Source organism: Mesoplodon bidens, assembly GCF_964165515.1.
Source record: "Mesoplodon bidens genome assembly, chromosome: 19".
NCBI lineage: Eukaryota > Metazoa > Chordata > Mammalia > Artiodactyla > Ziphiidae > Mesoplodon > Mesoplodon bidens.
In genome coordinates, this window is record NC_138179.1 from 18,833,594 (window position 1) to 18,861,581 (window position 27,988).

At 56.7% G+C, this 27,988-nt stretch overlaps 1 protein-coding gene across 4 annotated transcripts; it reads right to left on the reverse strand.

The window, feature by feature from the left end:
• On the reverse strand, positions 1-27,478 carry CAMKK1 (calcium/calmodulin dependent protein kinase kinase 1). 4 transcript variants are annotated; one of them, XM_081220434.1, is made up of 17 exons: positions 27,105-27,478; positions 20,257-20,379; positions 19,740-20,141; positions 18,794-18,841; positions 17,982-18,035; positions 17,384-17,435; positions 16,998-17,131; positions 16,518-16,554; positions 15,635-15,656; positions 14,300-14,388; positions 10,895-11,094; positions 9,009-9,062; positions 8,307-8,380; positions 6,552-6,639; positions 6,225-6,353; positions 4,072-4,175; positions 1-1,950 (listed from the first exon to the last, which is right to left on the reverse strand). In XM_081220434.1, the coding sequence occupies exons 2-17, from the start codon at positions 20,287-20,289 to the stop codon at positions 1,878-1,880; spliced, it is 1,593 nt and encodes a 530-aa protein (XP_081076560.1). In that variant the 5' UTR covers positions 20,290-20,379; positions 27,105-27,478; the 3' UTR covers positions 1-1,877. The 4 variants fall into 4 exon arrangements, with proteins under 4 accessions (XP_081076560.1, XP_081076561.1, XP_081076562.1 ...); XM_081220435.1 differs by lacking the exon at positions 27,105-27,478 and adding an exon at positions 21,326-21,385; XM_081220436.1 differs by lacking the exon at positions 20,257-20,379 and having other exon boundaries at positions 27,105-27,477.
• Positions 27,479-27,988: the final 510 nt, after the last annotated feature.

Sequence of the window (27,988 nt, forward strand, 5' to 3'; positions counted from 1 at the left end):
TTTGTTTTGTTTTAACTCAAGAAAGGGCTTTTATTATTTTTAACTCACTTCCTAGGAAGTTAATTTTTAAAACACTCTTATGGAGTTTGTCCATCCCTTGTGCTACGTTCGGAAACAATGATGCCAACCCAAACCCTCAGTGATGGGGTGAGCATGGGCAATGAAGCCGGGCCCACCTTTGAGCTCTGCGAGGGGGGAGCGTGTCCCTGACACCCCTACCCTCCAAGGCCCCAGCGCAGAGATGCTCAGGGAAAACGTGCTGATCCGTGAATGGCCTCCCACGAACTCTATAAAAGTGCTCTTAAGAACAGTACCGAATTATTGTTTAAGCCCTGGGTTACAATGCCTTAGTGCAGAGGGGCAGGGAGAAATGTGGACCCAGTGACAACTGGCCGCGTTCTGCTCAGAGCCTTAAATAAACAGACACTATATTACAGATGCACGTGCTGGTGCAAGACATGCTGTGTGCAGATGGGCACGCACGGGCGTGCGTGCATGGAGAGGCGATGTACACCCACAGGCACAGACACACGCGGGATGCAGCCTTCCTCCAGCCCCACCTCCTTCCCTTCCAGAGTGCTTCTGCAGCAGGAACCCCGGGAGGGTGACTGAAATCCCTTGTCTGGTCCATGTCTTCAGGGCAGGTATTTGAGTCCTGCTTTATGTTCCTTTGGGGGTCAGTCTCTTCAGCATTTGGTCAGTCAAGGCCAAGCCAGCCAGCCAGGCACTGTTCCCAGAGAGAAGTCGGCTCCAGCTCTGAGCAGGCAGGATGACAACTGCCCTGGGGTGAGCCAGCGACAAAAGGCCCACCTCTCCGTGGCCACCTGCCAGCGTGCACACCCCACCAGGGTTCCGGCTCTAGCGAGGCCTCCAACCTGGGCAGTTGGTCCTTCATCATTGGAACGTGAGGGCAGCTTCCAGGACCAGATGAGGAGGCCAGTGCTGGATCGAAGACTTGACTTCAGTTACTTCAGCATCTGCAAGGTCACAGCCCTGTGAGTCCAGGGCCCTCGGTCGACGTCAGCCCTGGTTATCTCTGGCAGCCACAGCTCTGGGGAGCCACGGGGGGAGGGAGGGAGGCGGGCAGGGAAGGGTGGTGTTCCTGGTTCGGGCCTCTGCTCAAAGCCTCACTCAGCCCATCCTCCAGAGGGTGAAACATAATCCGGGAAGGTCAGTCCAATCCACTTGGCTGCCAAGTGATGGTGGGTATGCTGGGAACCACCCAAAGCTGGAGGAAAGCTCGATATGTGTTCCCAGGCAGAGCTTTGCACCTACCTCCCCCACCAAGTTACCAAAAAAAAGATAACGAAAAAGGAATCTGGATTCTCCAATACTGGCCCCCGCCCCGGTGAGGCCCAGGAATACCCACCAAGGGCTCAGAGCCTCCACGTCAGTGTTCTCAGTAGACAGGAGCTCTGGCAGCACCCCCCTGAGGAGGGCAGGGTACACCCCTCCTTGTGCAGGTGGTAGCTGAGCCACGCCCACCCGGCCTCTGCAGTGGTAGCAAACAAGGCTTCCACCTGTCATCTTGGTTTCCTGCCTCCTGCCCCTGGGCCTTGCCAACCAGCCGGTGAGGTTTCTAAGGCACCACGGGCACCCAGCTTCCTCAAAGAATGGGTCCCGCCAGGGAGAGCCAGGACGAAACAAAAGGCTTTGTGGGAGCCCTACCCCCACAAACCCCAGGTGACACACATTCCGATGCTGTCCCTGGACACGCACTTGCGGAGGTCATGCAGCACGACAGGGGAGGAGGGCCAGGAGAGGAGCCACAGTCCCCAGCCCCGTGCCCGCAGGGGCAGCTGTTGGCATGAGGGCAGTGGGCCTTTGGAGGCGCAGGATGAGCGTGCTGCCGGGCGGCCCTGGGCGCATGCAGGGGCTCAGGACGCAGACTCATCTTCTTGGACGCCGGGGAGCTCCGGGCTTTTGCCTCCGTCACCACATCCATCCTTCCTGTTGAGGGGACACCAGAGGCAGAGGGACCTCAGGGATCAGAACATGCATGCACAAGGACACTCACACACACTCACAGGCATTTATATCCACATATCTCAAATCCCCCCTCACCTACTTTCTAAGCTCATCTCAGTCTCACCCTCCCACATTGTGGTCCCTTGCTGGTTTCCTCACCCCTAGTCTCAGCCCACAACCCTCCATGGCTCCCTACTGCCTGGGGACGAAGTCTAGATTTCCCAGCCTGGCTTCCGGAGCCTCTCCAGATCTGACCTTCCTGAGCTGACTTCCCTGCATCCTCGAGGACCAGCCAGGTCACAGGCCTTCTAGGCTGGCCTAGATCAGCCCCCACGGTCCTGGGTTGAGGGGCTTTGGTTTTGCATTTTCTTTTCTTTGTTCACAGGACAGATTCTACCTATTGGTCTCAGGATTCTGTCACATATTCAGTAGATTCCTGTATCAGCTTTTTTCCCCTAAGACCTTTTTTTTTAAACAGGATCAATGAGTGGATTTTGATACCTTTAAAAAGGATCAATCCCATTTAAATCTACTGTGGAGTTTCAACAATTATCCCGAAGCATAAAAAACAGAGACAATCAAGGACAAATGTTGGGACTCTGATGAGGTAAAACCTGCTTTTCAAAATTAAACTTGAGCCACAGAACTATAGAATGTTATAGCTGGGAAGTATTAAGCCCAATCCCTTCACAGTCCAGATGAAGGAACTGACCTGTCTCCCCATTAACATGTCCATGAAAGGACACGATTGCCTTGTTCAGATGTACTCTTGATGCTCAGCCCTGTGCCCTGCAGGGATGCGTCCCTGGCCTGAACCACCACTAGGGGGCGCCTAGTCACAGACACTGAGCTGGAGACCAGACGTACAGGTTCGCGCCTCACGGTCCTTGTTCTGCCTGCTGTCCCCGGCATAGTTAGTAATAGCTTCCTCTTTCTTTCTCAAGAGGGGCTCCATTTGGACGCAGAATATGTGGTCCCCTACACTATGCCCAATTCCAGCATCGCAGCCTGCAGATCTGAAAGAGCCCAGGGAACCCCTTCCCTAGGACTGGCCACCTCACAGAAGAGACAGGGAACAGGAAGTAAGCTTTGGACAGTCGAGGCCTCTCCCAGGCCCCAGAGCTCACCCCACTTAGGCCAGGGAGTCTGTCAAGAGGAGGGCAAGAGGTTGGTACATGGACCTCCCTGGGTGCAAGCAACCTCTGGCAGGGAGCAGACACCAGCTTGTCCACTATGATGGGACCCCATACGTCTGAAGAGGGTGGTCTCACACAGACGAAACCCACATCTGGGCCCCTGGATGGCACAAGTGAAACTGCTCCTTCCCCAGAGGCCGACGTACCTGGACGGCGGCCGCCGCTCACCTCCCAGGGGAGCACATCTCCTCCGCAGAGCGGGCTGGCTGGCACAGCCCCTCTGTCCCGCAGCTCCCTTCGCAGGCTAGAGGAAGGCGACCCAAGTCCCAGGACCACATTCTGGTCCAGGACCCCCTTACTGTTTTCTCTCTGCAGGTCTGTGCGCAAACTCCAGCAGGCCTTGTCAGCATCCCAAACTTTTATTTCAGTGGAAGAAGGTGGAAACGCTGAGGGCAAGGCTCACGGAGGTCTGGGGAACTGCTTTTCTGCCCTCCCCCAGGAGGTGGCGAATGTACCTGCTGGGCTCTCAGGCGGCAGCCTGCAGCACTGGGGGTTCCTCTTCCCTGGCCCATCATTGTCATCACCAGTCTGCCTGTCCTTACTTGCTGAACAAGCATTTACGAAGTGCTGACTGGGTGCAAGGCCTCGGCAATGGCCGGATGTATAGCACAGGCCACTCGGGAAGGCAGCTGACCCACCCCGCCCCCAGACCAGGAAGAGTCAGCAGAAGTGTCCCTCCCTCCACACACAAACCAGCTTCTACAAAGAGGTCTGCCTGCAAACCTCGACTAGGCTGCCGTGGGCTGAGAACAGAGGTGCAGACAGGGCCCTGCTCTGAGGCCTGGCCGAGTCCCCAGGCTCCGGGCTCAGCCTGCACAGCCTGGGGATGCTGAGAGTGAGGGGAGGGGCCACAGCCCTCACCCCACTGCAGGAAGCACCCTGCAGGCCTCAGCCCACCAGTACTTACAACGATAAGCTTCCCGGGGCAGACATGGATCGCTCTTCCCTCCGCGCCTGGGGCTCAAACGGGTTCCCAAAGGAACGCTTTCTCAGCATGGACTTAACCAGGATCTGGGGAAGACACATCAGCGTGAGGAACACAGGCCCCCAGGTTCCCAGACGCACTGGCAGCCTCCACCCTGACTCCCGGACGGGGAGGCTGCTGGGTGGGCCCTGCTGAAGCTCCCTTTCCTTGGGCAGAGCAAGGAAGAGCATCCCAAGCAGAAGAAATGGCAAGAGCGCGGAGGGGAGTTGGTTGAGGGTGAATTCCGGGAACGGCGAGGAGCCCGATGCATTTGGTGCGTGGTGGGCACAGAGGCCAGGAGCAGACCAGGAAGGGTCTGCAATGCCAGGCTGAGGGCATGGGGAGCGCAATTAGGAAATGCCTTCTGGCTACACAGGAAGGATGGAGTCGGGAAGAGGCTGTCTCAGGGTCCAGAGAGGAGCTGCGCAGTGGCCTGGGGGGGATGCCAGGAGGGGATGGGCTGCTGTGCCCTGGCTCTCTGACTTTGTCCCTCCTCCCGCTACAAGGACAGCTCCATCTTCCTGCCCACACGCACGCATATTCTCACACACCAGCATAGCATCAGGGGTGCCTTTACTTCTTCCTTCCAACAGAAAGTATTTATTGAGCGCCTACATATGCCAGACACTATTCGAGGCACAAGGACCACAGTGAGACAAAAATTCTCGCCCTCATAGAGTTTATATTCTAGTTGCGGGGACAGGTAATAAATAAGACAGAGCAGTAGAATACATGTTAGTTAGTGGTAAGGGCTCAGGAGGAAAAAATAAAACAAGAAAGGGGGATAAGGTATGACAAAGAGGAGGTTGGAATTTTCAATAGGGGGCCGGGAAGGTTCACTCACTTCTCACTGAGAAGGTGACTGTGGAGTGAAGACCTGAAGGGATGAGGAAGCAGCCCTGTGGACATCTGGGCCAGAGGACCCCAGGTGGAGGGAAGGGATGTTCAAAGGCACTGGGGCGGCAGCTTCCGTGGCATGTGGTCAGAGTGAACGGAGGGAGGAGAGGAGGTGGGCAGGGGAAAGGGGGGTAGGCAGGCCATGCAGGGTCTGGCAGGCAGTCAGGCGCGTGGCTCTTACTCTGAGCAACATGGGAGCCTGAGTGAGCAGGGTCTGAGCTGAGAAGGGACACGACCAGGTCACTGGACCACCCTGGCTGCTGAGTTGAGTGTTAACTGTAGTAGGGGCAAGGGTGGAGGAAGGGCAGGGGGACAACCTGGGAGGCGATTCCAGTGGTTTAGAAAAGAGAGTATGGTGGTTAAGACCAGGGAAGTGGCAGTAGGGACCCTACGGGAGCTGACGATTCCTGGGACCCCATACAGCCCTGGAGCTCTGCAGAGCACAGGACTTTAGCCCGCTGGCCCTACTGGACCCCCTAGGGAGGCATGAAGTGCACAGGCCAGACCCCATGCCAGGCACAGGCCCCAGCTTGCTCTCCTGGCCTTGTGTTCACCCCGACCCACTGCGAAACCTCAGCGCAGGGCAAGCCATGGCTCTCAGTGTCCCCCCACAAAAAGAACCAGATGGCCATCAGGGGCTACGTTAATAACTTCCAACTGTTAACGTGGGAGATGTCCAGAGGAGGATGCGAAAAGCTGAAACGTGAGAGGAAAGTGGAGGGAGCACACAGGTGATGTCTGCCTGACACGCGGGGGCCCCGGGACCACGTCTCCAAATCAAAGGCGTGCTAGGCCTTTTCCCTCTCATGTCCTTGGCACCTAGTCCAGTGCCTGGAAAATAGCAGAAGCTCAATAAACGTTAGGAAGGAAGAAAGGGAGGGAGGGAAGGAGGGAGGAAGGAAGGAAGGAAATGCTTCTCTGCCGTGGTGAATGCTGACACTCAGTGAGGGCAGTATATTTAAACCAGGCGCTCTCCTCACCACACCTCCTGGTCTCCCTACCACGAGGCTGAATAATGTGACCTTGCTCCTGTGGGCCTCTAGTGGAACAGTGGCCTCAGGGGCCCAGCATCCGGGCTGGCCAACCAGGAAGCCCTCTGCCCCCCACAGGGCCGAGCACAGAGCTAGTCTCAGGCAGCGGCCACGCCCACCCCCCCAGGCTCTCCCAGGAGTCGGTGCCTTCCACCGCCATCCTCTTACCACTGTGGTCCAGCTGGGGATGAGCTTGACTGAGTTCTTCACCTCCTCCTCGGTCACCTCCACCACGCTGCAGTGCTCCTCCTCCGAGGGAAGGGGTTCCTGCTCATTCTTGGTCACCCAGGGATGCAACTGCGGAGCAGAGGGCAGGGTGGGTCAGGGCCACAAGCGACAGACATCGGCGAGCGAGGGACCCAGGCATTCCACCAGCCCCAAAACCCCAAACCCCAACCCAATACACAGATGTCCCCAGTGTAAGGCTCCCCAGAAGGGGAAACTGAGGCCTGTTTTCTGTGGCCCAGCCCAGCCCAGCACCTCTGGTTCCCCAACCTTGATGTCTGGCACCCCAATTCTTGTTTCAGGGTTCTTGTCTAGCATCTTCAGGATTAAGTCCTTGAGCTCTTCGCTGACCTTTGGCCTAAAGAAGGGGACGGAAGGAGACGAGGGAGAGAGAGCTGATGGTCCTTTGCGTCCCACCTCTCCATCCCACCCTGCTCCAGGCTCCCCTGATCAGTGCACACCAGGGCAGAGACACCGCCGACCCTCCTTCTCAGAGAGCAGGAGGGACACCCCCAAAGGTACCAGGGTGGAAGGAGAGAGTTCCAGAACAAGCGTATGGATATCCTTCTCCCCTGAGTACGAAGTAAAGCAGTCTCCCTCAGGGGTCAGAGGTCACAGACACAAACGGGGTCCCACGGGTGCTGGACACCCCCTGGGAGGCAGAGATGGCACGGATAATGCGAGAAGAGTTGCTTTATGGGACCCCCAAGAGGCCTTCGTCCCCACTCACCATCTTATCTTCTCCTTCACCTGGGAGGCGGCCAGGGAAGATACCCATTTGACAGAGGAGGAAACCGAGGCTCACCGCCACCCAGAAGAGGGAGGGCAGGGGTGAGACTCAGGGGGAGGAGAGCAGGACTCAGCCCCGCATCAGCTTCGACTGTCTCTGCTTAAACTTCAGGCTTTGATGCTACTTAAATTGTTGGGAGAAGGAACCTACTCTCAGGGCTATGACCTTGGCTCCCTCTGCTGTCCTAGATACTTAATCCCTTTTCAAACTCCTGGGCTGGGGAGAAGGATACACCACAGGGGTGAAAGGCTGGGAGACAGGCAGTCACGGGAAAGGGGAGGAAGCCAGTGCCGTGGGGATGGCGGCAGGGAGCAGGGAGCCGGTGGCAGGTGAGCAGGTGGGGGGACCCAGGGGTCCTGGAATGCCCGGGCCAGGGCGTGCCTCTTCTTGTGGGCTTTGGGAAGCCTTGGAAAAACTTTCAGCAGGCAGCATGGTGAGATCTGTTGCGCTTCATCAGGGTCACTCTGGCCTGACTGCGGTAGCTGGACAAGGCAGAGGCCTGAACTAGGCAGGGGGTGCCATTGGCAATGGAACCAAGAGAAATGTAAGAGGTGGACTCAGCACGGCCTGGGGCCGTACAGGAAGTGGGTGCGAGGGGCAGGGACACCCGAGGACAACTCCCATGTTGGTTTCTGACCTGGGCACTCTGCGCAGATGGTAAAAAGGCCCTGAAAAGTGAGGCACTAGGGGACTCAGGCTGGCTGCCATGGTAGCTGGCGTCATAATCGGAAGAACCGTGGATGGGTGGGGAGGCCTCTCCAAACAGTCCTTCTGGGCTCAGAGACCTCAGTCACAAAGGAGGGGGCAAGGGGGAGGGAGTGGCTTCAAATCCCAGACCCACTAAGCCTCCACTTTTCCATCTGTGAAACGGGGGAGCGCACTGGCCTCGTGAAGCACCCCCACCCCGTGTGGAGAAGGTGGAGGTTCCCCGCGGGTGCAGGGTCTGCATGGGATTGATGCCACTGACCTCCTGGAGGCCTTCAGTGAAGAAGCAGGATGAATGTGTGACCTGGGGTCATCCCTGCCCCACTCCCAGCCTCAGAGTTCCCATCTGTTCAATGAGATCCAACCCAGATGTCTGAGACCCCGCTCACATCTTCCTCCATTTGTTCCCAGGGAGCAGCACCCCAACCTCCAGATCTGCAGGTTGGGGTGGGGCCCGGAAAGGACAAAAGCTCTGCTAAAACCCAGACACCCTCCCTGGGGGTGGGCGGGGCCCGTGGTGGACAACTCACTCCTCCGGGAACACGATGGCCTCATTCTTGATCTTGCGGTGCAGGGCCAGGATGAAATCATCGATGAACGGGCACTGAGGTGGGGAGAGACAAACGATGTGGCGCCCAGCGCCTCAGCTCGCTGCGGGCAGCTCCGGGCTCCTCGTGAGCTGGGGGGGACCTCGTCTAACTCCTTCAGGTCCTAGCCCACAGGAGATGCTCAACAAACGTGGACTGAACAAATGAGTGCCTGACAACCACTCGCAGCAAGGCCTGCACTGCCAGGGCCTGAAGTTTGGGAACATGTTCCCTGAGATTCCCTCCTGTGCCTCAGCATGGTCCCTGGAGCAGGAGCACCTGCGGACGGGGATGTCGGCACGTCAAGGTTGGGTGTCCGGCCTGACCCAGAGCAGAGGTCAAGGACAATTTGTTGAATGAATGAATGAGTGGATATGTGAATGAATGAACAGCACCATCTACACTTCCCTTGGGATGTCTGCTGTCCCAGGACTCCTGCACATGAATCCATCCCCCCAAGGGGACAAGAGGAGAACAGAAAAGTCTCTTTTCCTTCCGTCTTCTCTGAGCTGGGTGGGCTCTTTCAAAAGTCACTTTACTTAAGGACACAAAGGCAGGGCCTGCATCTGTCCTGCATCCTGGCCCATGGTGCCCAGCCCATGGTGCCAGGGCTGCCTCAGCTCTGCTAGCCCACCCAGCACTCACCTTCCCGTAGACAAAGCAGTACAGCGTGACCCCTGTGGCCCACACGTCCAAGGCCTAGAAAGAAACAGCTCATATCAGTCCCCCAAAAGGAATTGACACCCCTTGGTCAGTGGGCCATGGGAGAGGGCAAGTGGGGAACCTCCTTCCTCAGTCATGTATTCACTCAACAAACACTCCCAGGCCCCTCTTCCATGCTGGACCCTGTGCTGAGCACTGGGGACACAGGGACAGCCAGACCAGGGCCCTTGCTGTCAAGGGTTTCCAAGTCTCCTTGGAATGGGCCCAAACCAGACATGTTTCCAACTCAACAGGTACAAAACCCCCTTCATCTACAGGGTCGCATTTGCTGTACGCACGACACAGACGCACCCCAGAAACGATAGTATATGTGGAACTTATACTCGCTAAACCAGCTCTGGCTTTGAGAAGTCATCCCTCTTCCTGATGATCCCCTGGAAAAGCCATCCACCTTCTTTCTGACACCAGAACAGCCCCTGGCCCTCAGCTACCTCCACAGCCCCTTGGGGCTTCCCTGCACCCTTGAACGTGCCCTCTCTCTACAAGTTCCTCCTCTGGAACCCCACCTCCTCTCCTGGTATCCACTTTCTCTCTTATGTGAATGATTCTCAAATCTCTGCCTACGTATTCCTGCCACAGATGCCTCATCTGAATCCAACCAGGGAACACCAGACAAACACAAACTGACATCATTTTACAAAATAACAGGCCTGTTCTCTTCAAAAATGTCAAGGCCAAGCCGCTTTTCCAGATTAAAGGACCCCAAAGAGACATGACAAGTGAATGCAGTGACTGACCCTGAATCAGATCCCGGACCAGAAAAAGAAAAGGCATTAAAGGACAGTATGGGGACAACTGATGAAATCTGAATAAGGTCGATTAGATAACAGTCTTTTATCGATGATAAATGTCCTAACTTTAATAACTGTACTGAGGTTATGTAAGAGAATGTCCTTGTTCTCAGAAAATATCTCCAGAAGTATTTAGTGATAAAGGGGCATAAGGTCTCCAACTTCTATAAATATAGGGAGAGACAGTGAAAAGGTAAATGGGACAAAATGTCAATAATTGGTGAATCTGAATAAAAGATATAGGGGAGTTTTTTGTATAATTCTTGCATTTTTTCTGTAAATTTGGAATTATATCAAAATTAAACGTTAAAAAAAAAAATCTCTATCTACAGCCGACTCCTGAGCTCCACACTCACACACGTGTCCAAGTGCCTCTCGACCATTTCCTCCATGGCAGGACCACAGTGGGGCAGCCAGTACTTCACAGGGTAGAGCAGGAGGTGCCCGGGGACACACAGAACCACAGTCCCTGCTCAGAAACCTTTGCCACTGCCTCTGTCACTTAGGACAAAGCCCAGACCCTTAGGACTTCCAGACCCTTTAAACACTGTCCAAGCCCCACTGTGCCCCCAGTTCTCTTGTATGTTCTCTGGGCTCCACCTCCTGCTCAAATTCTCCCCATTCTTCAAGGCCTAGTTCAAAGGTTGCCATATCCAAGAAGTCAGGGGAACCCCTGACGTCCCCCCAGACACGAGCTCTCCTGCCCTTGTACCATGACCAGAAGGGCAGGGAGCTGGGCCGTCCAGGCTTCGTCTGTTCCACAGCCCAGCCCAGAACTCAGCACAGAGCAGCTGGCGGGAAGTATCCGCAGGGAAGACTTGGGGCCGTTTTGCTGGAGAACGAGAGGAGGCCCAAGTTCAGCGAGTTTGTCGGACTCCAGAAGGAGGCAAACATGAGGGAGGGGAACATGTTCAGTCCATGAGGACCCTGGCACCCTCAGGTTGGAAATGGGACCCCGTGGCACGTACCCCCACCCCTCCACCTGAACCCCAACCCAGCCCGGGTCCTGGGAGCCACCTTCCCACTGAAGCTCTGGCCGGACTCAGAAATGGCCTCGGGGGCCATGAACGCTGGGGTCCCGGCCGTGCTGGACAGCCGAGCGTCGTTCCCCTCAAACTGGTTGCTGACGCCAAAGTCGGCGATCTTCACGTGCCCATCGTCCCCCAGGAGCAGGTTGGATGGCTTGATGTCCCTGTGGATGATCTTCTGGTAGTGCACTGCAGAGAGAGGCAGCTCGAGCGCTGGCCTGGGGCCCTGCCGCCCAGACACCCCACCTGCTCTTGCCTGGCAGTGGAGGCTGCCTCAAACTCCAGGGGAGAAGGAGCTGGGACTTCCTGTCCCCTGCACACATTCATCTCTCGAGGACCTCAGAAGAGGATTTCAGGGCCCCCTTCTCAGCTATGCAGTGAAGACACTAACCTAGGCTGTTAGTAACAGAGCCAGGACTGGACTCTTAGGAATCTTTGGACCCCAAGTCCAGTGCTCTCTTCATGGCAATCAAGGCATCTGCCACTGAGGGTGGACATCAGAGGAAACTGGGGGAAGGGGTCCTCCGTAGGCCATCCCTGGCCCTCCCATGTTAGTGTTGTCTACAGGCTTGAAGCCCATCAAAATCTTTCCCCAGTTCTATCCCCCCACCCAGCCTGTCACGGCTGTCCCTGTTCCTCGGACTGAGGGTGGGATTGTGGGGTATCCTGCAGAGGTATCGCCTCAGCCCTAGGGACTCTGGGCTGATGAGGTTTTGGAGAGGGAGGGCACCCCAGGCCTTGGGACTGCCGGGATGAACGTGGCCGGGGTAAGGGTCGGCCCTCTCTAGTAGGCTGAGCGCCCACCCTGCTTCCTGGGTCCAGCACTGCCGGGAAGAGACGGGCAGCTCAGGCTGAGATGGCCAGCAATGTCCCAGCAGAGAAAAGGCACTGACCTCATCCCACAGCCATCCACTTATGGGCTCCCTGCTCAACAAATACGTTCCCCTGGACCAACAGACCCCAGGGTGTTGGAGAGGAGGGAATGGAATGGGAAGGAGGGAAGGGGAGGGGGAAGGAGAAGGAGAGGAAGGCTGGGGGCAGAGGGAGTGAGCATCATATATTAACAAGAATAACAACAGGACCCATGGCCCTATAGCAATTGCCTCCTATGTGCCAGGTACACACAAAGCATTTGACACACACCCATCAGAACACAGAGGCTCAGGAGGCTGTGTATTTGACCATGGAAAGTGGGCTCAGATTCGTATCTCAAACCCTGGCATCGCCCTTGAACTCCCAGCTCTTTATCCACATGGATATCCCATAGACATCTCAACATACACCTCAGTATCTGTCAATCACATATTTAATTGAGACCTTGATTTCTCTTGTCTGCAACCCCCGCCCCACCTAAACACACACACACACACACACCACCACACAAACAGAACAGAAGCTCTGTTCCTCTTCTAGTCTTTCCCATTTCGTTAATGGCCATATTATCAGCTGCTCAGGCCAGAAACCTCAACTCCTCTCTCCTTCAGACCCCACATCCAATTCATCAGCAAGTTCTATGGACTGGACCTCTGAGATACATTCCAGATCCAACTGCTTCTCCTACCTGCATGGCTGCACTTGCCCCTTCTGTAAGAATCAGGCCTGAGCCTCCCCGACCACAGGGCCTTCCCAGGGCAGCCTCAGCTCTCCCTTCCGGGGGCCAGAATCACAAGGCGGGTCTTCAGCACCGGGTGCCACCATTTGTCTGTTCGTCCAGTCCCTGGTGCTGGTTAGCTGGGTCTTGATGAGGCTTTACCCAAGAGCCAGATGGGATTAGCTTGGTTTTTTCTGTTTTTTTGTTTTGTTTTGTTTTTTGCAGGGAGAGAGGATGGGAGACAACAGACCCAGGACAAGAAGTGGGTGGAAGCCGAGCTGGTATGGGGTTGTGTCTGCTGCCAGCCACACCAGGGTGAGGTGCCCCCTTCTCACACCTCTAGGCCCTTGTTAGGGACTTTCTGCAAAGCCCTTCCCTCTCTGTGCCTCAGTTTCCCCATAGGTACAAAGACAGCATTAAGATGAAGGCACTGGAGTGGCTCAGATGAGATAAAGACATTCACTGCAGGTCAAACCTCAGCTGGTCCTCACCTGCTCCCCTAGGGAGAGAATATGCTTCTGATAAACCAAGCTGAGATTTCAGAGGGATGGGCTGTGCCCCACTCCCCAAACCAGGCCAGAACCCTAGGTGCCTGCGGGCCCTCTTTGCCCCATGACCAGTTAGTCACCCAGTGCTGCCCACCTCACCTCGTTCACATTTGCTCCCCGCTGCCACTGCCCTAATCCAGGCCTCACCATCTGTCATTTGGGCTGTAGAACCAGCCTCCTCCCTGACCAACTGGTGGGCTCTTGCCCTCCATCCAGCCACCATATGCTGCCAGACAGAGCTTTCCAAGACACAAATCCTATCACTCCCCTCCCCTGCTCAAAGCCCTCAGGGGCTCACAAGGCTGACAGGATAAAGTCACGAAAGTCCTCTACGGAGGCATTCCCAGCCCTCGCGGTGCAGCCTGGACAGCGCTTACGGCATCATCTTTCCCTTTCCCTGGCTCCCAGGTTGGACTTAACCAAACTGCACTTCTCCCCAGTCTCAAATAGTACTCCTCTCCGTGCCGCTGTCATGCAGTTCTCTCCGCCTGGTGTACTCCCTCCCACCATGCCTCAAACTAGCCAACGAACTCCTACTCATCTTTCAGGACCCTACTCATAAGTGGCCTCCTCCAGGAAGCCACCCCTGGTCCCTTAGTGCTCTGACAGCCCCTGTGCCTCCCCAGCCTTGGCAGGCACTGCTTAGGTTCCCGGCCCTCCCGCTAGGCTGCAAGATCCTTGAGATCACTTCTGGGTCTTTGGCATCTACACGCCCCCAGCTGGCACTCAGTAGGTACTCGTAAATGGATAAATGAATGAATAAATAAATTCCACAGATAGAGGATAAACGAACGTCCTCCCTTCTGAGCTCTCATCACCTTAGGGCCCCTCACAGTGAACGGACCCTGCTACCACCCACTGGCCCCATACCAGGACAGACTCTTCCTCGAGCCGCTGGACATAAATTCCTTCCCACAGCTCTTGAGGCCCAGTGGAGAGGCTAAGCATGGTTAAGAATTCAGCAGAGGTGAGATACACGCTGAACGTCCAAGGCGCAGGCGGACGCGGTGACGACCAGGCGCCGCGAAGGACCTGGCGCATGCCCAGTGAAGTCTGCCGCCACCCTACCTGTTCAGGAAGTTTCGGCCCCGCCCACAGGCCCATTTCCCCACCCCCAGCTAAAGATGATTGGTAGATCAGCACTGACTGACAGGAACTGCTCAGAGCCTGCTCAGCCTGGGCTCCGTCTCCTCTTGTGTCCCCTCCACTCCCCCCGGGTCTCCAGCCCCAGGGGTGCAGGCAGCCCCTCACTCACAGTACTCAAGACCCAGAATGATGTCCCTCAGGTAGAGACGAGCTTGCTCCTCGGGGAAGGGCTTGTCGCAGGGCACTTCCATGACCGGCCTATGGGGAGGGCGGGGAGGAGGGATGTTTCGCCGGAATCAGGATGAGTAAAGGCAGATGTCAGGTGGAGGGGAACAGGGACTGGGCCGTACAGACCCCTCAGGACGTTTTGGGAGCCCTCTATGCTCGAACGGGTCCCTAAAACCCCAGATAGTAGCTTCTACTCCCATATAATGAAAATTTGAAAACACACATAGATGCAAATATCCCTTTTCAATCACTACAATTTCAAATTAGCTTTATCTTAATTTCTGATTGGCTTGGTATTCCTTCTTCTAAGTACTTCATTATTTATAATCAAACAGTTATGAAGATGCCATTTAGGGCAGTGTTTTCAAACTGTAGGTCCAGGACCAAGAAGGTAATGAAATCAATTCAGTGGATGCCTACTGCTTTTTTTTTTTTTTTCCTAATTAAGTAGAATATATCAGAGTATATCACATGTAATACACTGTTTTATAAAACTTTGGTTTCAATTACAGATATGGATGGCAATGTAAAACTTGTATTTCTTACTTTGAATGGAGGTCAAAAATGCTGAAAGCCCCTGAGTCTTAAAAGAACACCACTCCCTGCCCCTTCCCCAAATTGGTCTTTAGGTAGCCTCCCAGGCAGAGAGACAAGTCACAGCCTGTATTCAAGGCCTTGGCAGTTAGGGCCCCCAGTCCACCCAGCCCCGTGCCCTTTACTGCATGTCTGCTGTTCTTCACATGCCCTGAGAAGGTCAGACAAGGCAAACATGAGTTACAACCCTAGATTTCATCAGTGACTTGCTGTGTGACTTTGGGCAAGCCACTTACCCTCTCTGAACCTCAGCTTCCCTTCTTGTAAATGGGAGTGAATGGGGTCCCAGCCGCCCAACTCACAAACTTGTAAAACTGAAAGAATTCTTTGTGATATGAATACAGATGAGAGTTGAGTTCCATCTCTATACTTTTGCTGGAGAAATATTCCTTTCTTCTCTCTCTTCTCCATCAAAATCTTCTTTCCAGTTCTTCAAGGCCTGGCTCAAAACCCACCCCCTCTTCCTGAGGCCTCCCTGGCTATTCCAGTCTCACTGACCCCACCGGCCTTCAAAGAATCATCCTCTTGGTCTCTCGTTCTGCCCCCACTCCCCAACCCAGACCACAGCTCCCTAAGGACAGAGCCTGGACCTCTTTTTTTCACTAGAGTAGCTGACCCCAGGACTAGGGATACAGGGAGGGAAAGGAAGACTTGACCTGCCTGATCGGGATGGGGAACTCACCCCTTTCTCAGGAGGTCAAACACTGAAAGAAAAGAGAAGAAAAGAAGAGTAGGTAAGGTGCAGCCAGGCTGAAAAAACAGCCGATGCCAAGGTTCCTCCCTGTTCTGGAGGGTGGGGAAGGGGGCAGGCATCCAGGCATACTGAGGGAGGGATAGGACAGGGGTCCCAGGGTATCAGAGGAAGTAAATGAGAGTGGGTCGACTATGGACCTGCTTCACGAGATTCTCAGGTGCCGAGTGAGGACCATCAACATAGACCCCTTTTATAGGGGGGGTAACTGAACCTCAGAGAAGGGGAAGGAATTTTTCTACAGGTCATAGCAGATAGGCAGGTAGGAGAGGTAGTGGAGGCTAAAGACTTGGCCTCTGATTCCTAAGCCAATGTTCCTTCTGGCCCATTCCCCGAGAGCTGCTAAGCCCAGCCCTGAATCAGGCACCAAGGACTTAAGTAATAACAACTGCATACTATTACTAATAATAGCTAATGTGTCTTGTATATAATAACGCATTTACTTCTCACATCAATACTATGAGGTAGATACCATTATTATCCCCATTTTACAGGTGAGGAAACTGAGGCACAGAGTTATCAGATAGGGTCTGGGAACCCACGTCACATAGCCTACTTCCTGTATCTATCTGATCCACCATCTCTCCGATCAGTGGAGTGGGGGCTTGGGAATATTTGTTGAATCTAACTGGATATTCTGAGCCTGGCTCAGCAGGGCTGGGCAAGAGAATCTGGGCCTTGAGAACATGTGTTTCCTCCCTGCCCCCAGGAGGTCAGTGCATTGCACACAGCCCATCTAAACGTCAAGTGTGTGCCCGGGGAGCACTCAGACCCACCGGGGTAAGCTGCTTTGGGGATGAGCTGGGTCACTCACCCAAATAGAGATTGTCCTCAGCTGGGTCATCCAGGACCTGATGAGAGGGAGCAGACATGAGGGTGAGTCTTGGGGAGTTATGGGGTGGGCATCCCAGGCTTCCTCATCCTCACCAGCCCTAGGACCCCTAGTGTGCTCCACAGCCACCCTGGACGATGGAGCAGGAACTATGCAGGCACCAGGCAGATGAGGCCTCAGAAATCACTGGCCCCGACCTGGGTTCACCACACGGCACCCAGCCCCTCTTCCCCTCCTGCCATGATGGGGGCTCACTTCTTGCCTCTGGGGCAGCTCGTCCCCCTCCATGAGAACTTGAGAACATCCCAGACCAGCCTGAACTGACCCCAGAAGCCTCCTGGCAGTCCCCACCCCAATTCCGGCCCTGCCCTTGGCGTATTTCCCTCAGCAGGATCCCTGGCTCCGTGCCAAGTGCCCCTGCATCAGAGGCTACTCCACAGGCCTCACTGGCTCACCACCTACCTCAATCAGCTTGACCACATTCACGTGGTCCAGCTTCTTCAAGATGGCAATCTCCTGGTACACCCGCTCCAGGGGCAGCAGCTGCTTGGCTGGTCCTGCCTGGACAGCCTGGGACCCTCTAGGGGGAGGGCGACCTGTGACCAGGAAAGGGAGTCCAGCCAGTTGCAGAAGGCTGGGCCTCACCACGGCCCTACGACCAGCCTCAAGCAAGAATCTTGCAAGACCATGGCCTTGGCCTCAACCCCCCAAGCACAGTCCCACCACCAGGCCTTTGCTCACGCTCTCCCTGTCTACCCCCAGTCCTAACAAAAACTAGCCTCCGAGGTCTCCTCCTCCTCTGCCCCCAGGCCAGGAGCTCCCAAGCCCAGGACCAAACAGATACGTACGTGGAAAGCCATACTGCTTCAGTAACTTCTTCTTGGAAAGAACTTTCATTGCCTGAGGAGGGAGGGGCAGACATGTCACTTGTGTGAAGCCACCAGGGGTTAGAACAGGCTGGGTACATGTGGACTGAGGTCCAGAAAGGCACATGAGCATCTGTCACTGGCACTGAGGATATGGACTGGCTACAGTTATGGGGTTAGGAGGTAGCCATATCCGAACCTAGGCCTCACCCCTATTCCCCCCAACAAGCCTTTCTAGAGCTCTCCCCTTAGAGGCATCCAGCCTCTGCTTGCATATTCCCAGGGTCAAGAAGCTCATTCCCGAGAATTCCCTGGTGGTCCAGTGGTTAAGAATCTGCCTTCCGATGCAGGGGACGTGGGTTCGATCCCTGGTCAGAGAACTAAGATCCCACATGCCACGGGGCAATGAAGCCCACGCGCCACAACTAAAGAGCCTGCATGCCGCAACTAGAGGGAGCTCACTCCGTTCACAGGCAGCCTTGTCCTCTGTCTTAGCACAGCCTCTGCCCACCCCCCAGCCTCCTAGGGCCCAGCTTGGAGGGGCCCTAGACTCACATAGTGAGTCTATCCCCAGACTCACATAGTGCCTGTCTTCACTTTCGTTGTAGGCCAGCCTCACCACGCCGTAGGCACCCTGCAGATAGGCACAGGTCAGCCCCCGCTGGACAGGACATCCTCCCCCAAGACTAGCCCAGGAGAAGGGGAGCCTGAACAGCTCCAGCCCCCTCCTCCTGCTTCCCATCTTCACCCCTGCCACCAGTGGGCATAAATTTCAGGCGGGCAGGGAGAGGGCTCCTATGCCCTGGTCACTGCCCCTGCCCGGCTCAACACAGCTCTATGCCTTCCCCAGTCCCTTCCATCAAAAACTCTGGGGAGGGGACTTCCCTGGTGGCGCAGTGGTTAAGAATCCGCCTGCCAATGCAGGGGACACAGGTTCGAGCGCTGGTCTGGGAAGATCCCACGTGCCACGGAGCAACTAAGCCCGTGTGCCACAACTACTGAGCCTGTGCTCTAGAGCCCGTGCTCCACATTAAGAGAAACCACCGCAATGAGAAGCCCGTGCACCATGACGAAGAGTAGCCCCCGCTCACCGCAACTAGAGAAAGTCCGCGCACAGCAACGAAGACCCAACACAGCCAAAAACAAATAAATTTATAAAAAAAACCAAAAAACTCTGGGGAGTCAGGAATCAGGAGTCATCTCCCACCCCCCACCCCAGGTGTTTCCTATAGAGGACAAAACTTTCCCCACTTCCAGGCTAGGACCTTCGTGGGCCAGCCTCACATTCCCAGAGGAGGAGAGGGGATTTTGCTAAGCAGAGGATCTGGACAGGCTGCCTCCGCACATCCCCCAGACAAGTTCCCACTGCTCCTGGCCTGCCCCCAGGCCTACCTTGCCAATCTCACTCTGCAGCTTGTACTGGTTCAGCTGCACACAGTCCTGGTGGGGGAAAGAGAGAGGATTTCAGGTAAAGCTTGATCCAGAAGCAGCACTGCTCCCACTCCAGGAGCACGTCCAGGGCCCCATCCTGGCCCCAGGCCCCTTGCTCCCAGACCCTGGGTCTCACCAACCTTTCGAGTTTACATAGGCAAGTGAGGTGGTGCCAATGCCAAAAGTGAAGCCGAAAGTGACAAGACTTGGACAATGTTTGAAAACGTGAATGGTGAAGCATGCCTATGCTTTGCTCCCTAGGAGTGGTAGAAAAATGCACTGATTCCTACCTGGATGCTGGGGGCTGAGAGACCCTGATGGGAGAAACCCATGAGCAAGTATTTCCAGAAGCAGCTGAATGAGGAGACTGCATGGACAAGAAAGATGAGGAGAGCCTTGGGGACAGGAGACCAGAGCCCTGGCTCAGGCGTGAAAAGCTCAGCTTCTGAAGCCTGTAGATTGCTCAGTACTTGGGTTCCCTTTCAGATCTAAGTGGCAACGACGGAGCCCAGAGGCTGGAAGCATGCTGGCAGCTTCTGAGTCAGAGCAGACTCTAAGAGGCAGGATGAGAGGTGGAAGGCTCAAGCTGGGGAAGACTTGGGGGACAAGAGGACACACTGTCTATCCTCAAATCTCTAAGAGGACTTCTTGGGGGAATAAGGGAGGGACCTATTTCCTAGGCCTGGACTGGGGGTGGGAATGGTGAGACTTACAGGAGGCAGCAATTGGCTCAGATGAAGCTCCCCCGGGTGGGAAGAGACCATGTAGTGAGGTAGTGAGCTCCTCAGCTCTGGGGGTATGCAAACCAAAGGCTAGACCGCTGTGTGGCAGGGATAGGAACAGCAAAGGGTCTTCACTGAGGACTACTGAAAAGCTCGTGGGCACCCCCTAGCTCTGCCCCACCAACCTCTGCGTCCGAGATGGCCACATGGTGGGACTCGATGGTGGGCCTGCGCCATGCCCGTGGGGAGATGTGGCTGGCAGGCCCTGTGGCGTAAGGCCCAGCCTGGGCCTCGAGGCAGCTCCCCGCTGGCCGCTCCTGCAGGGAGAACTTCCTGGCCGAGAGGCCGGGCCGGGCGGCGGGGCATCTTGAAGTACCGCCGGGGATCATGGAGGCAGCTCTGGCCCGTGGTGAAGGGTCCACACAGTTCCTGGCGGGCTCTGGGCTGCCATCGGTCTCCTCCAAGTGGGCCACATCCATGGCTGCCACTCGCTCCACCAACTCTGCCCGAGGGTCCTGGCAGCAGACCGCTGGGCCCCCCTCCATTGCCACAGTCAGCCGGTTCCTCTGTGCAGCCTTACTGGGAACCTGAGAAAAGAGGGCAGAGAAGCCTTCAATCCTGGCCACAGAGCAAGGAGGTCAGATTTCCAGGCCCTTCTCCCATCGTAGCCACAAACTGTGAGTCCCATCTCCATGTCTTTACCTGGCCTGTTCCCTCTGCCTGGGTTGCCAGCATCCAAACTCAGGTCCCCCTACTAACTAAAGGAATTCCAGGAACTCATCTGGCTCTGCTGCACACCAGCCCTCTAGACCTCAGTGTCCACATCTGTAAAACAGGCACAGTCACATCAGCCTTCCTGGCTTCACAGGGAAGCAGGGAGAATCTGATATTCTGGAGTCAGGACAGACAGACATGGGCAGAACACTGGAGGCCCAGCAGTACTGGGAGAAGCAGAGCCCCAGGTCAGCTCAGGCCCCCAGCCAGCAGACAGCCCAGTGACTCACAGCCCCACCCCCTGACAACGGAGCATTCCAATGCTGCTGCTGTTGCCGCCTGGAAGCTGAGCTGGGTTCCTGATGCTCCAGGCCCACCCCCCTCCACCCCTCACTGCTTCCAGGAAGACTTCCCTGGGTCTCCAGCCTCTCCCACCCGGCTCACTTCCTCCAGGAGACCCCTCCAGGGCCACAGGGCAAGTCTCCCATTCCTCCCTTCCCTGCCCTCACAGAGCCGGCAACCCAGGACAGGGTCCATTAGAGGAGGGGGCTGCTACTTTGGTGACTGTGAAGAGAGACTTCACTGCACTTATTTCTCCTGGTTTTTCCTTCCAGTTTATTCATGTGGCTAAAATGTTCCCCACATCTGTTCAGGCTGAGATGCTCCCCCTGGCCTGGCCTTATATCCACACTGGCCCTACTGCAGTCTGAGCCCCCATCTAGGCTCCAGGCCAAGGACTAACTCCAGCTTGAACCCCAAACCAACCTCCAACATCCAGTCCCAGACCTCACACTCGACTACAACTCTGGGCTGAACCCTGACCCAGGGCTGAACCCTGATACTCAGGCTGGGACTCCATTTCTGCCCCAGGCTGAGCACTGGCCCCACCCCACTCGATGCCCCTCCCCTTTCCTGGACCAGACTCAGCATCTTCTCAGGAAAAGGAAGTAAATGGACTCCTGACCCTCTGCCCTTCCTGTCTGGTGGTAACTTGCGCTGTCACCACACAACAATTTTGAGAACATGGTCTCCGTTACACCCCTTATTCCCCCATCACCTTGCTTTGACAGATGTCAAGGAGGCAGGTTTCACTGGAGTCCACTGGCCACAGAGGAGCCTGGGCTGGGTTCCAGTCCTGCCTGCCAACCTACTGTGGGCCCTGGGCAGCTCCTTCCTGACTCTGAGCCCTAGTCTCCCCATCTGTACCACAGATGCAGGACCTTCCCAGATTCCTAAGGCCACAGCAAAACTTGGAGATGGATTGTGGGTAAGGGTGTGGTCCAGATCCCCTGTGCCTGGCACACAGTGTATTGTATGAGTAGAAGCCTGGTGGAGCTGATGTTGGCATGCAGAATGGAAGGGAGAAGGGAAGTTAGACTGGCGACATGAAAAGACATGGACACTGGACCTAAAGGAGTGAGGGGAGTGGGGGTTGGTGAGGCTAGAGCATCAGGGAGGCCTCCCTGGAGGAGGTGAGAGTGGCAAGTAGGAGTAGAACACTGGGGAGAACGCTCTGAAGTAGGTGAGGAAGGGAGGAGGGCTGGAGCATCATGGAGGCCTCCTTGGAGGAGGTGGAATGGGATTAGAGCATCAGGGAGGCTTTGGGAACCAGATGGTTGCAGGAAGGAAGAAGCCAAGGCTAAAGGGAGCCCTACAAGCCTGGCCACCCTGTAGGTGGCTCAGCCTGCTGCCCCTCCCCCTCACTCTGTAGGCCCTTTTTCTCCCACCAGAATATAAACTCCACAGGTTAGGGCCCTTGTCTGCCTCGTCTCCATAAGATTACTGGCGTCAGCAGCAGTGCCTGGCACAGAGGAGCAGTAAATATTTTTTGAATGAATGAGTAGTTGTCATAGTGATCATTACAGTCCTGGTCCCATTAGACAGATGGAAAAGCAGAGAGGGGAGAGGAGACCCCAGGGAGCCTCAGCCGAGCCCCTGGCAGGGAACGAATGGCAGTGTGTGGAACTCCTGTCCTCTTGTCCACAGCAGTGACCGAGGGGACTGAGAGTCACCACAGGCAGAGGCCACAGGCTGGCCTAGCCATCAAATTTGCATAAGATTTCCCTGAGGCTGTTACCCCAGCCACAGCCCATCCTCCTTCAACTCTCTTTCCCTCTTTTCTCAGACTGGGAAAGTAGGGCCCAGCAAGGGGTAGGGATGGGTCTGAGGTCACACAGCAGGTCAGGGCAGAGCCTTCCTGCTCCAGTTTGGGGCCCTGTTACCTGGTTGAGGACCCAGGCTCTGAAGCCAGGCTGCCAGGCTCCGCTCCTTCCTGGCCATGTGCCCACGGGCAGGTGACTGCACTCTGCGCCTGGGTTTTCCCCATCTGCAGAATGAGGTCAACAGCAGTATCATCCGCCCGCGGGGCTGTGAAAAGGCGTGAACACCCTTCCCGGGCTCAGAACCAGGCCTGCCACTAACGAGGCCCCGTAAAACGGAGTTGTGCTGCTGTTGTTGTGATTGCCTGGGACACGTACGTGGTGGCCCAGATGGATGCGCGGGCGGCACAAGGCAGCTGTGAGGGCTGACGTCAGGCCCTCCGCCCTCCCTCCCGCCTGGATCAAATTCAGGTGACTAAGCACGTCTGTGCAGGAGGCGCCTCGGGGAGGCCCCAGGTTCCTGCCTCGTGTCCAGGCGACAGGGCCGTATGTCCGTGTGAGAGAGTACGAGTAAGCAGGGCTGTAAGCTCGGGGTGACAGAGTGTGTGTGTGTGTGTGTGTGTGTGTGTGTGTGTGTGTGTGTGTGTGTGTGTGTGTGTGTGTGTGTGTGTGTGTGTGTGTGTGTGTGTGTGTGTGTGTGTGTGTGTGTGTGTGTGTGTGTGTGTGTGTGTGTGTGTGTGTGTGTGTGTGTGTGTGTGTGTGTGTGTGCGGGCGGCCGGGGGCAGTGGAACGCACACGGGAGGGCATCTGCACGGAAACAAAAATCTATGGGTGTGGTCTATACTCGTGGATAAGTGTGTTCATGTGCATTGTGTGCCTTTAGGTCTTCGTATATGTGTGCCCCAGAATGGGGGGGTGGGGCCTGCGCCCCTGGGGGCCATAGCAATCTGATCCCACAGAGTCAAGTTTGAACTTCCCACATGGTCAACAGTCTACCAGCCTGGGGCTGCCTGCTGGGCTGGGCTGTGTGTCTTGGGCAGGACCCACCCCTCTCTGGAGGCTCACCCAGGGGGTCTCTCAAGGCCCTCTCTAAGCTGAGGCCTCCGTCACACCATGTATAAACTGACTCAGCAGGTGGCTAGGAGCCACATGGGCAAATAGAAGGATAGACAGGCTGGCACCCAGGCCCAGGGCAGAGCCAGGACTCCTATGGGCATGGGGAGCCTCCCAGGGACCAGCCTGGTCCTGCAGCCGAGAACGGCCAGGCTCAGGCCCTCCCTCGCTGAAAAATGCTACCCCAGTCTGTCCTCCCAGCCTGTGACTGTGCCGTCTGGACGAATCACTGAACTCCTTGGAGCCTCAGCTTGCTCATCTGTGAATTGCACAGATAGCCACCATCATGCCGCCTCCCAGGTCTATGGGAGGAAATGGATGAGACTGTGAACGTTGAAGAGGATTGTGCCTGAGCGACGTGGAGCTGGGATGAGTCGGTGGCACAGCCACCGAGAGCGAGCCCTGATGTACATACAAAGCACAGCCCCACATCTGCCCCCCGCTCCCAGGTGGCCTGGCACATTACCCCCTCAGGCTTCTCCTCCCAGGCTATGTCCCTCATCCACAGGTGTCTGGCTATTCCCAAGGGATGCAGACCCTGGCTCCAGACTCTGCTTGGCCAGGCCTCCCCCTCAGGATGTGCCTCATCACCTGGGTCCCTTGGAGGAGGCCCAGCACAGGACAGAGCAGGGGTATCCTGCTCTCATCCACGCTGGTTCAAGCAGCCTCTCCTGTGATGACTTCAGGTACTGGTCAGGCCTCACCCTAAGTTCTGGAAGGCTGCTGGGAACCTCAGGGCAAGGTTGAGCAGGGAACCAGCTATCATCTAGGCAAGACAAGCTGTGGCCCTGGCTGGCAGAGGGCAGGCCAGAAGGGAAAGCTGTAAGGAGGTGGTCCAGTCACCTGGGCCAGACACAGAAAGTGGCCTTGACGTCACTGGGCTGCCTCACAGGAGCCATGTTTATGCTCCTGACAAGTGTCTGGATGGCCCTGGCAACGGGTGGCCTCTGTGGCTCCCGCCCCCGCCCAGGATGACTCAGTCCCCTCGAGGGAGGCCCAGGCATCTGTCATGCTCGAGGACGCCTGCTGTGAGGACGCACCCTGCCCCCCCATTCCCAGGGAGGCCCCAGGCACCAAGATGGGCTCTGTGCCTGATTCAGCACGGCAGCCCTCAGCACATCCTGAGCGCCCTTGGCTGATAGTCTCCAGGCCTCCCCCTCTCCCTCTGCCCCTCCGCATCCTCCAAACCAGGTCTGCGCCTCCTCCTCTCCGTGTTCCCTGGCAGCTCCGTTCCAACGAGGCTCCAATTCAACTCAGCATTTCCCCAGGTCTGCTCTTCCTCCTCTGTCCCCGTTGCTGAGACGAGTGCCCCCGCCCCGGCCCAGTCCTCCCAGCCCAGAAACCCAGGAGCCCTCCTTATCAGCCATCTTTTCCCTTTTGCCCATCCTTATCCCCCCTAACCCCACACTTACTCTCCACTCTGGCTGCAAGTCCCAAACTGCAGACTCTGCTCTGCTGCCAGGCCTTTGTCCAAGCTGTGCCTTCTGCCAGAACACACCTCCCTCTCCTTTGCTGCTGGAGGGCAGTTCAGACATCTCCTTCCTGATCTCCCCACTGCTGTGCTGGATGAGGTCACTGAGCCCAACTCCTTAAAAAGTCCAGACGCAAACCTCCACTTTCCTTCCCCCGTTTCCGCCACACAGGTCACCGGCCTCCAGGCTCACCCCAACCCCACCACACCCCATCCTCCAGACCAGTTGCTAGAGGGAATATTCCTAACATGCAAATTTGATCTCAGTTCTTCCAGACCTGGCCTTCCGGGATCTTGGAATCTGGAGGACAGAAGAGCAGGAGACCTAGACTCAGACTGGGGCTCACAGGCTAGGGAGCAGCCAGGGACACAGACTTCTGGGACACAAACCCAGAGTCATTCATTCATGCAAGAAAAACTCATTGAGCACCTGCTGTATATGCCCAGGCACTGTGCTAGGTGCCAGGAAATAAAGCAGCGAACCAAAAAGACAAAGTCCCTGCTCTGATGAAGTTTAATTTCTAGTGGGGCAAGAAGCAACAAACAAGAAAGCCAGGAATTAATAGATGGTATGTCAAACAGTACATGCTACGGAGAAGAAATACAATCGTGTCAGGGGAATCAACAGTGAGGCACTGGGGGGTGCTATTTATACAGGGCGATCAGGAAAGGCCTTTCTGATGCAGGATTTGAGCAGAACCTGAAGGAAGTGAGGGAGCGAACAGTGTGAGTATCTGGGGAGGGCATTTTAGGCACAGCAACCGCAAAGGCTGTGAGGTGAGACGGTGCTTGCACTGTCTGAGGAACAGCAAGGAGGCCGATGTCACCAGAGTGGGGTATCCACGTGTGAGAGGTACCTGATGGCAAGCAGAGTTACACCTGGATGACAAGGCCCAGTCATTCACTGTGCCTGGCCTCAGGGATGACTTCCTGGAGGAGGTGGCTCTTTCATGATTGCTGAGTACGGGTTTCAGAGGAGAGGATAGTTCACACTGCGCATGACAGAGAGCCACTTCCTGGCTGGGGCTCAGGGCTTGGCTTTGGGGGTCTTTTTGGACAGAGACCAGGAGGCCTCGAAAGCCAGAGGAAGGTTCTGAGTAGGGGAGTGACTCGATTTGGATGAGGTTTTAAAAAATGATACCTCTGCCTTCTGTGGGGACTGAGGGTAAGAGGCCAAGGAAGGGGCAGGAGTCCCCAGAGTCTGTGGGCCTAGGACACGGTCTGGCACACAGTGGGTGCTCAGTCTGTATGCACTGAAGGAGTGAGGGCTGCACCCTCAAGGACACAAGCTGTGTGCTCCTCCCACTTCCCGGCCCACTTGACAGATATACAGCCCCATATGAGCCCACCGAGGCACAGTCCTGTGACCTGGGACACAGTCTTCTCTACACACACCTGCACCCTCAAGATACACACACACACACACACACACACCCCACTCCCGGAGCAGGCGCACGCCGATGTCCGCGTGACCCGCCCGCACACACCACTCCATCCTGTAATGCACACAGGCACACTCCTGTGCCCACGTGACACACGCACACCCGCCTCCAAACACCACACACAGGTCCCTGTGCACGTGTGCACCCTCCGAGCCACCAGTTCTGTGCCTGTCGGGCCGCCGAAACCGCAGCATCCACCTCCGCCGCCCCCCTCCACCCCCGCCCCAACCAGGGAGGACTGCGCAGCTAAAGCCACGCGCGTCGCATCTGTCCCATTCATCCCCCCGCCCCAGCTCCAGCACGAAGACTCGGAGGTGGGCAGTGTGGGAGGAGCGCTCCGCGCAGATCCACACGTGGGTTCACCTGTCTGGGCCCACTCCGCATAGACACGGCCTCCCACCAAGAGCTGGGGCGGGGGTAGTGCGCCAGGTATGGGACGCCGTCCCGCAGACCAGAGCTGGGAGAGGGACGCAGACGGCGGGGCGCCCTCATAGATGCGGTCCCGGATGCCGGCGCAGAGAGAAGCAGGCTCCGGGAGGCACCTCATAGACTGGGCCCCGCAGACAGAAGGGGGAGGATCCCCGCATGGACTAGTTCTCTGCTGTCCTCGTAGACGCAGACCATCCTTCTCGCCTGCAGGCTCCGAGCAGACGTTCAGGCGTTCGTCCCCTCCCGCTCCCCGGCCCCGGCCCCCTCCCAGCCGACCCCTACCTCAGCGCCCAGCGACAGTCTCCGCGGCCCTGAGGACGGCCAGGCTCGCTCCCGCGGCGCGCATCCCGCCCCGCCCGCCTATCCAGGGCCGAGATCACGGAGCTCAGATCGCCGGCCCCTGGCCTCCAAGCGGCGCTCGCTCCCCAGCCAGCCGCCGCGCTCGGCGCGCGCTCATTGGCCTGGCCGCGCGGCCCCCCTCCGGCGCCGCCCAATCAGAGCCCAGGACTCCCGCCCGGCTCCTGGAAGGGAGGGGCCGCGGCGGGCGGTGGCTCTGGAGGGGTACCTCCCCCTGCGGCTGGACCGGCCTCGTCACGCCCCCATCGCCCCGCGGCAGGCTATCTGGGGCCCCCCGAAATCCCTCCAGGCCGCGGCCTGGGCCCCTTAGCTGGGCCTGGAGGGTACGGTTGCTTCCCCCCAAAAAAACCCTTTGTCCCCCAAACATCTCGGCCTGGGAGGGGCAAGAGCGCACCCCCTGCCCCCAGAGTGGGGGGCGGGGATGAGGCGCAGTGAGTACTAGAGGAGGGGCGAAGCGAGATCAGCAAAGGGATGGGGCCCGGGCCGAGGGCCAGGGAGGAAGACCTTGAATGGTAGACTCAGGAGTTTAGCCTTCTGCTGCGTGGGGGGTAGGGGAAACGGGAAGCGGTTTTGACAGAATGCTGGGGTCATATTCGGATTCTCATTTGGGGAAGAGCTCTGTGAGCAGGCAGCAGGAATGGCGAGCTGGGGCAGGACGTCTTGACCTTCGTGGTAGCCCACCTCTCCCCTGGCGAGCTCATCAACTCTTGGTTCAATTACATTCTACACTTGTGTATCTATCCTCTGGCACCTCACCCCACCACTTGTCCAAGACAGAGCCCCATATCACTCCCCCAAACCTGGCCTCT

Bases quoted from the DNA above. Each gene is read 5' to 3' on its own strand.
- CAMKK1 (XM_081220433.1), bottom strand. From the start codon at position 25,015: ATGTCTGAACTGCCCTCCAGCAGCAAAGGAGAGGGAGGTGTGTTCTGG. The intron at 20,142-24,892 runs GTAAGTGTGGGG...CTCTTTTCTCAG, and splicing joins ACTTGCAGCCAGAGTGGAGA to GTTCCCAGTAAGGCTGCACA. The intron at 18,842-19,739 runs GTTGGTGGGGCA...TTCCCCCACCAG, and splicing joins TGGCCATCTCGGACGCAGAG to GACTGTGTGCAGCTGAACCA.